Here is a 14,389-nt window from a genome sequence, read left to right as displayed (position 1 = left end):
TTTCTGTGAAATTTAACCCTCTGGAGTCTGAGGCTGATTTGGGGCTTGGCGAAGTTTTGACATGCCCTGACATTTGTGCTTTTTTCAGTTGTTCATAAACATATAAATGACAAAAGTGTCATTACACTGTATTCAGCACAAACTAGGCTACCATAATATGTGAGGAACATGTATGTACATGTTTGTATTTTTGAAGGAATAATGTTTATGCGTGGTTATTGAAAAAACAAAAAAACTTAAGTCACTGAAATAAGGCCAAAAAAGGTATATTAAATCTGTGTTCACAAGACTTCTGGGTATTGGAGGTTGTAGAGTAGAGTTTTTGCTTCAGAATTATGTAAAAATTATGCTGCCTACTCCTTCATATAAAACAATATATTGATTTAGTTTGTGTAAGACACTTTTTTTCAAGAAACACAGTATGCGTGGAGGCGTGAATCTGCATGAATAATGGCTCATTTACACCTGAGAAGACAAAAGAAACCCTCTGTAATAATGTCTCAGCTCATCATAAACAGCAATACTGTGAAATATTATTACAATTTAAAATAATTGTATTCTATTATATTCTTTAAAATACAATGTATTTCTGTGATGCAAAGTGTCTGAACAGTTATGTTACCTCTATGGCATTTCATATAGGCTTTTAGCTTAAAAGCATGCACATTTGGAGAAATATTGATGGATTCTTATATATTTATGTCAATTTTCTATACTGAGAAGCAATATTTATTGTCATCACTATGAGTGCTGGATACTGTCAACTTTTACTGATACTTTTCAATTCATACTTGCAGCCAGAGGGCGCTCTCTGTACACCTTTAGGCCACAAATTCATATAAAGAAGAAAAGGAACTAGGAACTAACGGCATGTCTTCTAGAGATCACTAACCATTGCTTTAACATCCAAATAAACACTTTTCAAGACAATAAATACACGATTGAGACGATGAATGCATGTATTGCCTCTGAATTTGCGTCTGAATAGCGCTGGCTCCGTGGGCGTGGCCGCATTAGCGGATAATGAGCTGAATCACGGATTTCTGACATGGCTCTCTTTTCATACAGATTACATAAACACAGAATGTTTGTTTTCGATTTGACTTGCACGATTTAAAACCTGACATTTCAACATTTCTTTAGACGTAAGTGTCCTTTTTTTTGTCATTAGTATTCATAAGTTACAGTTAATTTTCTAAGAACTATCAGATTGGACTTCGTTCAGAGGGAGACGAGAGATCACGCATCATGTTAGTTTTCTTTATTTTACAAAAAGCACAACATTGTGTTTTTACTCTGAGTGTATACAAATAAAAGAAGACATTCTATAGTTTCAATTGATATATTACTTATGTCTCTATGACAAAAAATGACGGAGTATTTTAAGTCTGTTTTGCTGCAATGTGAAAAAAATCCTGCAAAACGCGCCGGCGCGTTTTCAGACCTCAGGGAGTTAACAAGCGAGAAAAGTCCATTGTCTATTGTCAATAGTGTAGCGATGTATTAAAGGGTTAGTTCACCCAAAAATGATAATTCTGTCATTTATTACTCACCCTCATGCCGTTCCACACCCATAAGACCTTTGTTGATCATTGAACACAAATTAAGATATTTTAGTTGAAATCCAATGGTGAGGCCTCAGTGCGGCCTCCATAGCCAGCAATGACATTTCCTCTCTCAAGATCCATTAATGTACTAAAAACATATTTAAATCAGTTTCATTGTGAGTACAGTGGTTTCAATATTAATATTATAAAGCCACGAGAATATTTTTGGAGCGCCAAAAAAACAAAATAACGACTTATTTAGTGATGGTCGATTTCAAAACACTGCTTCAGGAAGCTTCGGATCATAAATGAATCAGCGTGTCGAATCATGATTCGGATCTTGTGTCAAACTGCTGAAATCATGTGACTTTGGTGCTCCGAACCGCTGATTCGACACACTGATTAATTTATTGATCCGAAGCTTCCTGAAGCAGTGTTTTGAAATCGGCCATCACTATATAAGTCGTTATTTTGTTTTTTTGGCGCACCAAAAATATTCTCGTGGCTTTATAATATTAATATTGAACCACTGTACTCACATGAACTGATTTAAATATGTTTTTAGTACATTAATGGATCTTGAGAGAGGAAATGTCATTGCTCAGGCCTCACTGAGCCATCGGATTTCATCAAAAATATCTTAATTTGTGTTCTGAAGATGAACAAAGGTCTTACGGGTGTGGAACGACACGAGGGTGAGTAATAAATGACATTTTCATTTTTGGGTGAACTAACCCTTTAAGAACAGCTCACACAGAAGAAGCTTGTTGTAGTCCCTACCAGCCGTTGTTGTAGTCCTTAAACAGAGAATTCTTTAAAAGTAAACAACAATGTAACAATGTCTGAAGTGCAGCTCACACAGAAATGACTTTCAAACCCGTGTCAAATTCACATTAACCCGCTTGAACCGAATTATGTGTGGGAAAATTGTTCACTCTTACAATAAATTCTCAATCATGTGGATTCTTATTGAAATGACTGCAACATCAGTCACTTCTGAGGTTTTATTCCAGTTATGATGCACAACCCACAATAAAGGTGCGGGAAAAATCCAGTCATTTCAATAGGAATCCATGCCATCTGGAACTTCTCATGAGGGTGAAACATTTCCCCATGCAGATTTCACAAAGGGTTCATGCAAATTCACCAGACCAACCACTGACCAACAGAGAGCAGCTTGGTTTGAAAGTGATTTCTGTGTGAGATGTGCTTCATAATTCACTACACTATTGACAATAGATAAAAGACCTATTTTGCACACAAATTTGACCCAAACTTTACACCACCTCGACCAGCCAAACTGCATTTGTATATTTTTCTCCTCAGTCCAGTTTTCACATTCAGTCAGTTATCAAGTCAGAATAAGTTCATGAGCACATGCATTAAACTGCTTTGTTTGGTAAAGCGTATGAAGTTAACCTGCAAGCATCAAGCCTACATTTAACAAGCATCACGTCACCCCTCATGACGGTGGATAATTCCCCTCGTACATACAGTGATTCCGCTTGTATCCACCCATCTCCCTCTCTCTTCGTTGTCATTAAATGGTGAAATCTCCTTACTGTGTTGCCGAGGCTGATCCAGCTCGAGCTGTGTAATCTCCTTGTAATGGAGTGTGAATACTGCCGGCCGATAAATCAGCACCTCATCAGCGGCCTTTATTAAATATAGACACCGACCGACAGGCCTTAGTATATTCAATTTAACCATTGACGGGCTTCAGCGCCACCGATCATGATGGATGGGGCAATCAAAGCCCGGATCCGACCCCTTCACCACCCGTGCATGAGATGGGAGAGGTGAGTGAGGGGCATCTGCCACAGAAGACAAGAGTCTTTGCTCTAGTGCTCTCTACTTAGTTGACTAGTTGCCCAGGAAAGCCAACTAATCAGCAACGTGCCATTAGCGGTCCACCATGTGTTGAGTACCAGAGTGTGAGCAGAGAAGATGCAGTCATGTCCCACTCGCACAGAAATGTTGGCTTGTGATATACTTCAAGTTAAATTGAAACTGGTGTGACATAATTTAGAGCAAAAATCAGGCCAAAACGTGTTTTGTTGGAGTTTGTTTCGCACATAAAAAGTCAACTTTCCAGAAAAGTTTGCTTTGGCTGGTAAACGCCTTTAAAGGGGACCTATTATATATCAGTCTCTGGTGTCCCCAGAATGTGTCTGTGAAGTTTCAGCTCAAAATACCCCACAGATCATTTATTATAGCTTGTCAAATTTGCCCTATTTGGGTGTGAGCAAAAACACGCCGTTTTTGTGTGTGTCCCTTTAAATGCAAATGAGCTGCTGCTCCCGCCCCCTTTCCAGAAGAGGGCGGAGCTTTAACAGCTCAACAGCAACAAAGCTGGAGAATCTCACGCAGCCAAAATGACGAAAGTGTTCAGCCTTACATTGTTCAAACCGGAGTCGACACTGATGGAGAGACTCAGGAAGAAGTTACAACTTTTAGACGTTTCTGAATGGTTAGTGGATAAATTTGATGTAGTTGCTGTGGAGTTGATTCAACTCATCCACTAGCATGTGCCGTCATGTTCATCTTTTGTGTAAAACCCATATGGACGCCCACTATACATAGCGTACCTGTTTGTCAAACAGAGTCATACAGGCTAACGTTTATGATTGCTGTCAAATGCTGTGAATGGTCTAATATTTTTTCCAAAGTATCGCTCCTTTTTTATCAATCGATCTTGCCAGGATCAACTTCAGGCTCTCCAAGCTAGCGAGACTTGCAGAGAAAGGCTTACCAAAACTAAGTTACTGGATTGTCCTTTTTCATGTTTTCTGGGTTGGTAGATGCACCAGGGTATTTCAAACGTCTAAGCAAAGAATGAGAAAGAAGCTTTGCTGTGGCTATTTCGGGTGCTTAAGTGAACACTGCAAACTAACTCAGATCATAGATATCCTGCTGCGTAGTGTTCTTTAAAAATGCACTTCCGAAATGTAATGTTCACTTTTTCATAACTCCGTTCTGTTAATTTGTCCGTTACAGTTATTATCCATAGCTAAAGACACACAGAAGACACGTGGGGTCAGTCCCTCGAGGAAGCTGTTTTGGTCCGTCAATACTACACGGCTACTCATTAACCACAGAATCAGTTTAGCAGCAGAAATAAATGATGTGTAATTACGTGACTGATTAAACCTCGTTTCTGGCCTGTCATCAAGCTGAACGGCTCATGTCAGGCCCAGCGGTGTCTCTGGGGACGAGTACGCAGTGGTGCGGGCCGGTCAGAAGGTCAAGGGACGCAGATTAAGACAAGGGTATTACTGTATTTAACAGAACCAAACGTCATATCGTTCACACTTCACTGACTAAATGATCTCTAGCCCTGCACTGGCTTCTGAAGGTACGCTTAATGTTAGTAAAGTGTTCAATAGATCTTCATTTAAAGTCAACATGAAACGGCACTCAGAAGCCATTTTACTTACACAATTGACAACATAGGCTTATTTGGTGAAACATACCTCTACCTACATTTTTGCTCAAAAAATGTAGCTATATGTACAATTCACTGCAGTTTCCAACTGGAATGAACTCTAGTGGCAGTAAAACACCAACTTTTTTATTTCTTTTCACACAAACTATGATTACAGGTGCAGATTATCAATTAATAAAGACCTTTTTTGCACAATTCCTTTCAAATGCTATATTATCGCCTCAAAACACTTATTATAGTGCATAGTTTGTAAAAAAAAATATTGGTGTTTGCATCACATGACCAGCTCCATATGTTTGGCTTATCTGACATAGTAAACTTGCTCGCTCACCTGGTACAGCACTGCACTTGTGATGCGAGTCATGATAAAAGAGCTGAAAAACTTCTAGAATTAAATTAATATTGCATGGTTGCAAATGTGTTTTTATCTCATGTCTGCTTTTGTCAACATCTGCTGCATTATTTTAAAATGTGACATTTTAGCGTCACTCACCGGATATTTAATTTCAGAATCTGGTGCAATAAGTACAATAAAACATTGCCAGATTGATGTTCATCTGTTTCTGAACATGTTTTTAGTGTCACCCACAGAACATTTCACTTTGAAATTGTCATGAAACCAGCAAGAAGCAACATAATATTATTTTGCAGACATGCACTTTTTCTTAATGACTTGGTAATGGAAGGTATTTCCATCCATCATGTATAAAAAGTCAAAAAATGTATCACAGGTGAGCGAGTTTTAAATTTTTTTTTTAAAGAAATATTATGAAGGCAAACATCTTATCTTTAGAGTAAGATATGATAGTAGTTTTAGGGTTGGATCAAAAAGACTGCGAGGTGGAATCTGCTGCATGGTTTTATTTGAAAGTGTGTTTTGGCATGAGATGAGGTGAGACAGACGCATGAGCTCAAGGGACATGTGAAATTATTTATGGAGCAGCGTAATTTATGAGCAGACATGTATTGATTGGGTCCCTGCTGGTGATGTCATGCAAAATGTAGAGGAATCACACTAACACACATTTGTTTTTATCACAGTCCATTGACTTCTGTTGCTTTTATAGTGAGTTAAGAGTCATTTCTAGACTCTGGACCTCACACAAACCTTTCTTACATTTTTTTATTAAAACATTATGTATTTTTTAAGCCAATTACAATACATATCTTTAAAGCCTGCTTTCCACTTTACATGCACCAAACTTTACAGTTTTATTACCATCTATATTCTAAAGTTTCTATCTCACAATTCTGACTTTATAACAGACAATTGCAACTTAATATCTCACAATTCTGACATTATATCAAGTTTATATCACACAGTTCTTAGAAAAAAGTCAGAATTGCAAGATAAAAAGTTGCAATTACCCTTTTTCATTGTTTATTCAGTGGCGGAAACAAGCTTCCATAAATAAACAAGAATTTTGTACCTGGCTTTTTCCAATGTTCACATTTCTGTTCTGAAAACTTATGCAAATTAGTGTGCATTTAATCAGATGCATCATTTGCATTTTTAAACAACATTTCAGAAAACTTTAAAAACAGAACAATTGTCTAAATGTACTGTTATTAATCAACTATGGTGAAATGTGTTAGTTTAAATATTTAATGTCTTACAAAAACAAACTAAAGATGAAATACCTGAAGTCCAGACATCTGCTCAAGATCAAAAGAGGAAGCACATGATTTCTGAAATCACTCCTGATATAACAGTCCTCACTGTGGGACTGATGTTTAATAATGCATAAATCATCCACGGATGCAGATCTGTGTAATTCAAGTTTATGTCTTTGATTTCAAAAGCATATCTACACACTTGTGGATGTGGGCATTAAATGAAATGCTTTTTTAATGATGAGTTCATCATATGACTTGAGAATAAGGTGCTCTACGATCCATCAAATATAGTTTGACACGACATGATATTTGCATCATGCAAACTTCTTAAGAATGATATATCATTATTTTCAGCATCATGTGACATGGGCTGAAGAGTTTGCTTTCGAGAGACGCTGTTGATTGACAGTGAAACTCACACAAACTCCACCAACAAACCATCAGCGTGAGGAGGAGGAGGAGACCGCAGCCATAAACTCACGGAAATAAATTTTCAGATATAAGCTTGTGAATACAGGCAGATTAAAACTTGTCATTTTTTATGGTTATTTTGTTTGTAAAAGGCTGCCGGACTCGTAAAAAGCCTTTTTGCGAAGGTTTCTGCTTTTGCCTTTTTACAGAATTGAGGCCTTTGATTTAGCGAGCGTGAAATATTTCACGGGGAGACGGCCGAGCTTGTCTTTGTTACAGAAGATGTTTCCAGCAATGAACTTTATAGGGATGCATAAAAACAAGCTAAAAACTGATTACATTTTTTACTAGTGCTTAAGATAGATCACAATGGCGGCTGTTTTTCCACAGAGAGTAAAAACCAAGATTTCAGAAACATTTCTACATGAGCAGCTCATTTGAAGTTAAAGTCAACATTCTGAGACAGAGGTTAAAAACTATTGTGGCGTTAACAAACATTAAACTCCTACAGTCAAAGCTAATTGTTTCCTATTTTCTCGCCTAATGCTTTGTTCCTTGTCTTTTTACAATTAAAAGATGATTGTCATAATCTTTCGTCAAAATGTAAAGACTTGATCCGTCTCCTTTGAAATAAGCCATGAGGCCATGTGTTACAGTGATTTTACCACGGTAAGGGCTGTTCTTGTGCACAACGCAAAACTTTATAAAACCTCAACAGCAGTAAAATGATAAAAGACATCAATATTCAATCAATTGCTTTACATTCAGGCTTTAAAAGACCATTAATGTTCAATAATATAATCGATTTAACTGCACTGACACTATCGAATGAGAACTAAATTTGAATTGAATTGAGCTGAATAATCCTAGCTTACAGGAAATGTTTCTCAAACATTCTTTCAGTAACGTTATTAGAACATTCATTCAGTCATCTGGTCTTTTAATAATGTTTATGGAACATTTTAACCTGAAACATTTCAGTTGAATGTTAGTCTAATGTTTTTTAAATGTTGCTACTTGTTTCAAAACATTCAGACAACATTCAAAAGTAACGTTCCCATAATGTTTGAAAAATTAGGAAAGTGAATGTTCCCTCAACATTTGCATAACCAAGAAAGAATGTTTTTAAAAACTGGATGTTTTGAACATTCAGGGAACATTCAGAAATAACGTTTTCACAACTTAATGGGAATGTTAGCCAAATGGTCTTAGAATGTATCAACATTGACACTTACTAAACTGAATTGAATCAACATTCCATTTGATCATTCTTCAGGCATTATGGAAATGTTACTTTTGAATGTTCTGAAACAAGAAACAAATAGTAACATTTAAAAAACATTAGACGAACATCCAACTAAAATGTTTCAGAAAAAAACATTCCATGAACAATGTATAAATAATGTTTTGTGTTAACGTTTTGACAACATTATTAAATTCCAGATAACTTTGAACAAGCGTTCTATTAACACCACTGGAAGAATGTTTGTTCATAACCTTGCCAGAACATTCATTCACTGTTAGCTGGGAATCAATGTGCTTTGCATATGAATCTCTGATCCATGAACCCAGCCTTTTGTGTATGCTTAGAAACGAGGCCAGCAGCACCTGCACACGTTTGCCGTAAGTACGGAGCGCTTCTGTGCTGACCTGTTCTCCGGCTGTCCCCGTTCATCCCGCCACCTCCATTCCGAGGCCCTTATTGATCCCTCTTCACATTGTCAGGGGCCCCGCAGTCCTGATCGCAATCTGTTAATTAATGTATCCTCCAGCTGTTTGCCCACCTGATAAAGGAAATTAAACACTCAGCTTCCCCTTTTTCCCGCTTTCTTATTTTCCTCTGGCTCTTTCTGTCTGTCGGCCCGCAAACACTGCAAAGTGTCACCTGGCGGCAGATAGACATCGCCCGCTCATCTCTGCCTCAATAAGACCATTCATATGAAGGTTTGGGGTCAGGTATGGCGGGGTGAGGCGATCAATACTGTAATCTATCAGCTCTTTAATCGTGAGCGCGGCAGATAGCGCCGCTTTAGTCGACTTGTAAAGCAATCATTTTAATCATCAGACGCTGGGAGCGCGACTCATATGATGTGCAAATGTGCTGGCGAACATCACTAAAGAGTTTATTGACAGCTGTCAGAGCAGAGGAAACATGAATAAAGAGCACATACAATGAGCCTTATACGATATTTATGAGTGTTACTCTGGTATTTCTGTATTAAACAGTAACCTTAAAGGGGAAATTAAATGTTTTTTGTATTTGTTGTGCGGTTTGTCATGCTCTTCAGTGTCCGCCAATTGTAGAAAATAAGAAAATACTCACTCAACTAAATTACTTCATACCATACTATTGTTTTATATACATTAATTAATAATTATTTATTTTCTTTTATGTAGGATTCCAGGAAGGAGGTGGCAGTTATACACCTAAAAGAAAATTGCATATCAATGATCAAAGCAGGTGTTATGATAAATATCGAACAGATCTGGGGGCTCGTCCGGGATACACATACACACACTGGGGGGCATGTTGTCACAATATATGCGGCAAGTTGCCACAACAATATTTCCTATTAAAACAGTCTATTGTAGACCTTTCAGCAGAATTTAAGCTGAAAACAAATTTTGAAACATGATTTTTAATATACGTCACTGCAGTTGTATTGTGTATCAAATGTTACAGAAAATACGATGATAATGAATTTTAATTTAAAGGACAAGCTTCACAATAAATATACAATTTAAGACATAAAACCACTGTCAGAAAACAACTTTGTGACTGAAAAATCCTCATAGAGATCTGAGTCCCTGTGTGACAACTAGCCCCAGGCTGCCCATAGACCTTAGTCAAGTTGACAAAAACACCATGAAACAATTTTAAAAGTTGTGAGTTGTGAAAATTACATGATCTAGGACCTTTATACAGTGCTTGCCATTGTAAAGACTGTCCCTCTGTCCCTCACAGCCTCATTTTCATCCATGTTAAAGGATTAGTTCACTTCAGAATTAAAATGTCCTGATTTTTCTCCATATAGTGGACTTCACTGGGGTTCAACAGGTTGAAGGTCCAAATGTCAGTTTCAGTGCAGCTTCAAAGAGCTCTACATGATGAGGAATAAGAGTCTTATCTAGAGAAACCATCGGACATTTTCTAAAAAAATAAATAAAATTATATACTTTTATTATATAGTGCATATACTATGCACTGCTCTGCGATGCACCACACATTACGTAATCACGTTGGAAAGGATGACATGGGGGTATTAGGAAATTCAATATGGCATCTAACCTGACTAACCTGACTCAGTCACATTCCCTTCATTCATATCGTACAGAATTTTGTAATGAATGAAGAACGTCTCGTCTCTTGCTCAGGTTTCTCCAGCCTTTCTCTTGGAGACCAGATGAGTCTACTGCAGAGCGCATGGATGGAGATCCTGATCCTCAGCATCGTGTTCCGCTCGCTGCCCTACGAGGATGAGCTGGTGTACGCGGAGGACTACGTGATGGACGAGGAGCACTCGCGGCTCACGGGCCTGCTGGACCTCTACGTGTCCATCCTGCAGCTTGTGCGCAAGTACAAGAAACTGAAGGTGGAGAAAGAGGAGTTCGTCACACTGAAGGCCATCGCACTCGCCAACTCAGGTGTGATGAGAATATATTTATACATACAACACCGTTCAAAAGTTTGGGGTCAGTAAGAGTTTAGTTTTAAGAAACTGATACTTTTAATTCATTTATATTTTTACAAACAATTTCTATGTCAAATAAATGCTGTTCTTTTGAGCTTTCTATTCATTAAATAATCCTGAAAAATAAAATGTATCATAGTTTCCACAAAAATATATTTATAATAATCATAAATGTTTCTTGAGCATCAAATCATCATATCAGAATGATTTCTGAAGGATCATGTGACACTGAAGACTGGAGTAATGATGCTGAAAATTCAGCTTTGATCACAGGAATAAATTACATTTTACTATATATATTTACATAGAAAAAAGATGTCAAAATTTTAATGTTTTTACTGTATTTTTGATTGAATAAATGCAGTCTTGGTGAGCAGAAAAAACATTTTGTATGTAGATTTAACATTAATTATCCATCCATCCATCTAAATTTAATTTAATTTAAACCATGGATTTAAATTGTTCCAAAAGGATTGTGTTTAGTTTAATTAAGCTTACAAAAAATCTAACAAATAATTGCATATAGATTTTTTTTCTTTAACACATTAACCCAACCACATTTGTCACATTTTGAGTTAAATTTATCTGGAAAAAAAAATTCTTCATTTAATTTTCATAATGTTTTATCATAATTTTCCTGTGTCCCTCTCATATTACATATTTCAAGTGTTAGGCAAAAATTGCACAGAAAATCAATTATTCTAAATTTCTAATCAGAAAATTGTGATGAACATTACTATTAAAGTAAGTTCCCTATATCATATCTGATTTACATTTATGCACTTGGCAGACGCTTTTATTCAAAGCGACTTACATTGCATTATACTATACATTTTGTATCCGAGTATGCGCAATCCCCTGGGATCGAACCCATGACCTTGGCATTGCTAGTGCCATGCTCTAACCACTGAGCTACAGGAAAGATTTAGCCTTTATATTTACATGTCCATGCCGCAGCGCTTTACAGTACTGTCATTTACAGTATATACAAACCAAAACAGCTGCATGTAATGTTTTGAAAATAATTTGATTGTTATTCCACCACTGCATCAATTCAAAACCTGATCCAAACAACTCAACAAAGACGTGTACAGTACACACACTGTCCGTCTGTATTCTTTATTTGTCGGTACAGTACAATCAAACACACTCACGCTCATCACGTTCCATCTGAGATACAGATGAAGGGCGCACGGAAAGACAAGAGCGTTGAGCTTTTAATTGAACGCCTTCTGTGTCGCCGTATCTCCATAACAGTAGCCACGGGGCCCGGCCGCCGCCAGAGATAAATTTAGCATTTCATTAGGAACACCAGGGCTGTCAATAAAATGTGTTAAGTCGAATGGAATGAGTATCACCGAGCGAAGGCCTGTTCAGAGGAGAAGACACAGCGGCCGTATCGACAGCTGGCTTTTCAGAAGGCAGGCCCCGTCCCCGCCTGATCAATGCGGCCTGCGCTCGCCTCGCTTTATTCCGCCGTCTCGGCCGCTGTCTCTCTTTGTCTGGCTGAAAAATGAAAATGCTGATGGTGGCCTTTGCCGTGCGGCGGGATGACAGGCCCGGTGCGGAGAGAGAGAGAGAGACGCGCTCTGTCCGATGGCTCTCGCGGGACTGCCGCTGTCTGACAGCTGTGAAAATTCATAGCCATTGATTTTGTAATTAGCAGTTTATCAATCGTATCGACAGACTCTTTCTGATGGATTGCAAGGAAATTGTTTCTTCAGACGTGTTTTTTTAAGCTCCACCGCACACGCGCGCACACACTCACACACTCTCTCACACGCACTGTTACTGCTTTATTGACATGATAAATATCAGGATATATGGAAACAGTATTATGGATCATATTTATAATATAAAGCATTGTCAAATAAATACTTTTTAATACTTATATAGACTACCGTTCAAAAGTATGGGGTCATTTTCTTAATGATTTTGAAAAAAGTTTCTTCTGCTCACAAATAACTGTTTTCTATGTGGATATATTTTAAAATGTAATTTATTCCTGTGATGGAAAGACATATTATTGTGGAAACCATGATGCATTTTATTTGTCAGGATTCTTTGATGAACAGAAAGTTCTAAAGAACAGCGTTTATTTGAAATAGAATCTTTTGTAACATTATAAATGTCTTTATAGAGGGTATGCATCGACGTCACTTTCCCGCCGGAACGACTGAGTGGCAACAGAACCTGCTGCATGACTGGATTTAATAGGGGAAAATGTGAAAACGCGAGTTAAACTAACGATTACACTAAAGGTTGGGCTCGAAAGTGTTCCTTATGATGTCAAATAAACCTAATCCATGATTATTGACATGCAGCCAGGAGTCGTGTTTCCTGACATTTATATGTGCCTGATTTCAACGCCGGGGAAATACATAAAGCTAATCTGCCTGTGAATATTTTATATAACTACAATATAGGCAGGTTTAAATCCGAGTAATCACTTATATCAATGTTATATATATATATATTGTCATATTGTCCAGCCCTAAAACATGTATAGTTTTTGTCAGTAAAAACACTCAATTATGCAGAATATAAGATGGTAAATATTTAATTGATGAGTTGTCAATACAATATATAACAATACAATGATTTTACTTCAAAATCCAACAATTTGGCACAAAATGATAACTGCAAATCCATGTTTCTCTGCTGGAGTCCAGCTGTTTCTGTGAATTGCAGTGATCCATTTGCTTCTTTTTTCTTTCAGCAGTTTTTAAATATATGCCTCAGGTTTTGTGTCAAAGCTATTTGTACAGTCAATCACAAAGCCTTTTGCCACTCAGTGGGCGTGACCGCAGTCATAATGGCCAATGGTGACGTCACGTGCATTGTCTCTACGCTGCAAAAAATGCTGTTCTTACTTAGAATTTTTGTCTTGTTTCCAGTCCAAATATCTAAAAATTCTTAGATCAAGAAGCATTTTCTTGACAAGTAAAAATTATTTTCTTGTTTTTAGGAAAAATAAGTCAAAATTAAGTGAGTTTTTCCTTAAAACAAGCAAAATAATCTGCCAGTGGGGTAAGCAAAATAATCTTAATCCAAACTGAAAACAAGATTATATATCTTATTTTTGGTTTGATATAAGATTATTTTGCTTGTTTTAAGGAAAAACTCACTTAATTTTGACTTATTTTTTCTGAAAACAAGAAAATAATTTTTACTTGTCAAGAAAATGCTTCTTGATTTAAGAACTTTAAGATAAGTTGTCACTTTTGATCAATTTAAAGCTTTCTTGCTCAATAAAAATATCAGTTTCTTTGAGGGATGCACGATATATCGGCCACCATATCAGTATCGGACGATATATGTTCAGTTTTAATGTTATCGTTATCGGCCCGATAAGAAATTTTGGCAGATTAAAGTTGATAAATAATGGATTATTTTCTTCAGCCGAGAAACTCCAGTAGCTTGAAATATGATTGAAATCACTTCAAAAATTGAAATACAGTTAAATGCAATAAACAGCGCATACAGGCTGCATAATATTATAATGAGAACATTATAATTGTACATTGCTTGGGATTTTAATGGTGAGACTTTTGTCTCAAAAAATTATATAAAATTTTTTATTTAGATTTATCGGCCAATATATCGGTTATGGGCTTTCAGATATAAAGAATTATCGGTTATCGGTTTCGGACAAAATTTTCATATCGGTACATACC

At 36.9% G+C, this 14,389-nt stretch overlaps 1 protein-coding gene across 2 annotated transcripts in view; it reads left to right on the top strand.

Moving 5' to 3' along the window:
- esrrb (estrogen-related receptor beta) overlaps nucleotides 1-14,389 on the top strand; it is an 86,143-nt gene that overhangs the window by 66,689 nt on the left and 5,065 nt on the right. For both annotated transcript variants that reach the window (XM_048190340.1, XM_048190339.1), the window contains exon 6: nucleotides 10,396-10,665. In XM_048190340.1, coding sequence (XP_048046297.1) covers nucleotides 10,396-10,665 — 270 coding nt within the window. The remainder of the gene's footprint in view (nucleotides 1-10,395; nucleotides 10,666-14,389) is intronic.

This window comes from Megalobrama amblycephala, linkage group LG5 (genome assembly GCF_018812025.1).
Source record: "Megalobrama amblycephala isolate DHTTF-2021 linkage group LG5, ASM1881202v1, whole genome shotgun sequence".
Lineage (NCBI taxonomy): Eukaryota > Metazoa > Chordata > Actinopteri > Cypriniformes > Xenocyprididae > Megalobrama > Megalobrama amblycephala.
This window is presented reverse-complemented; position numbering and strand designations above follow the sequence as displayed.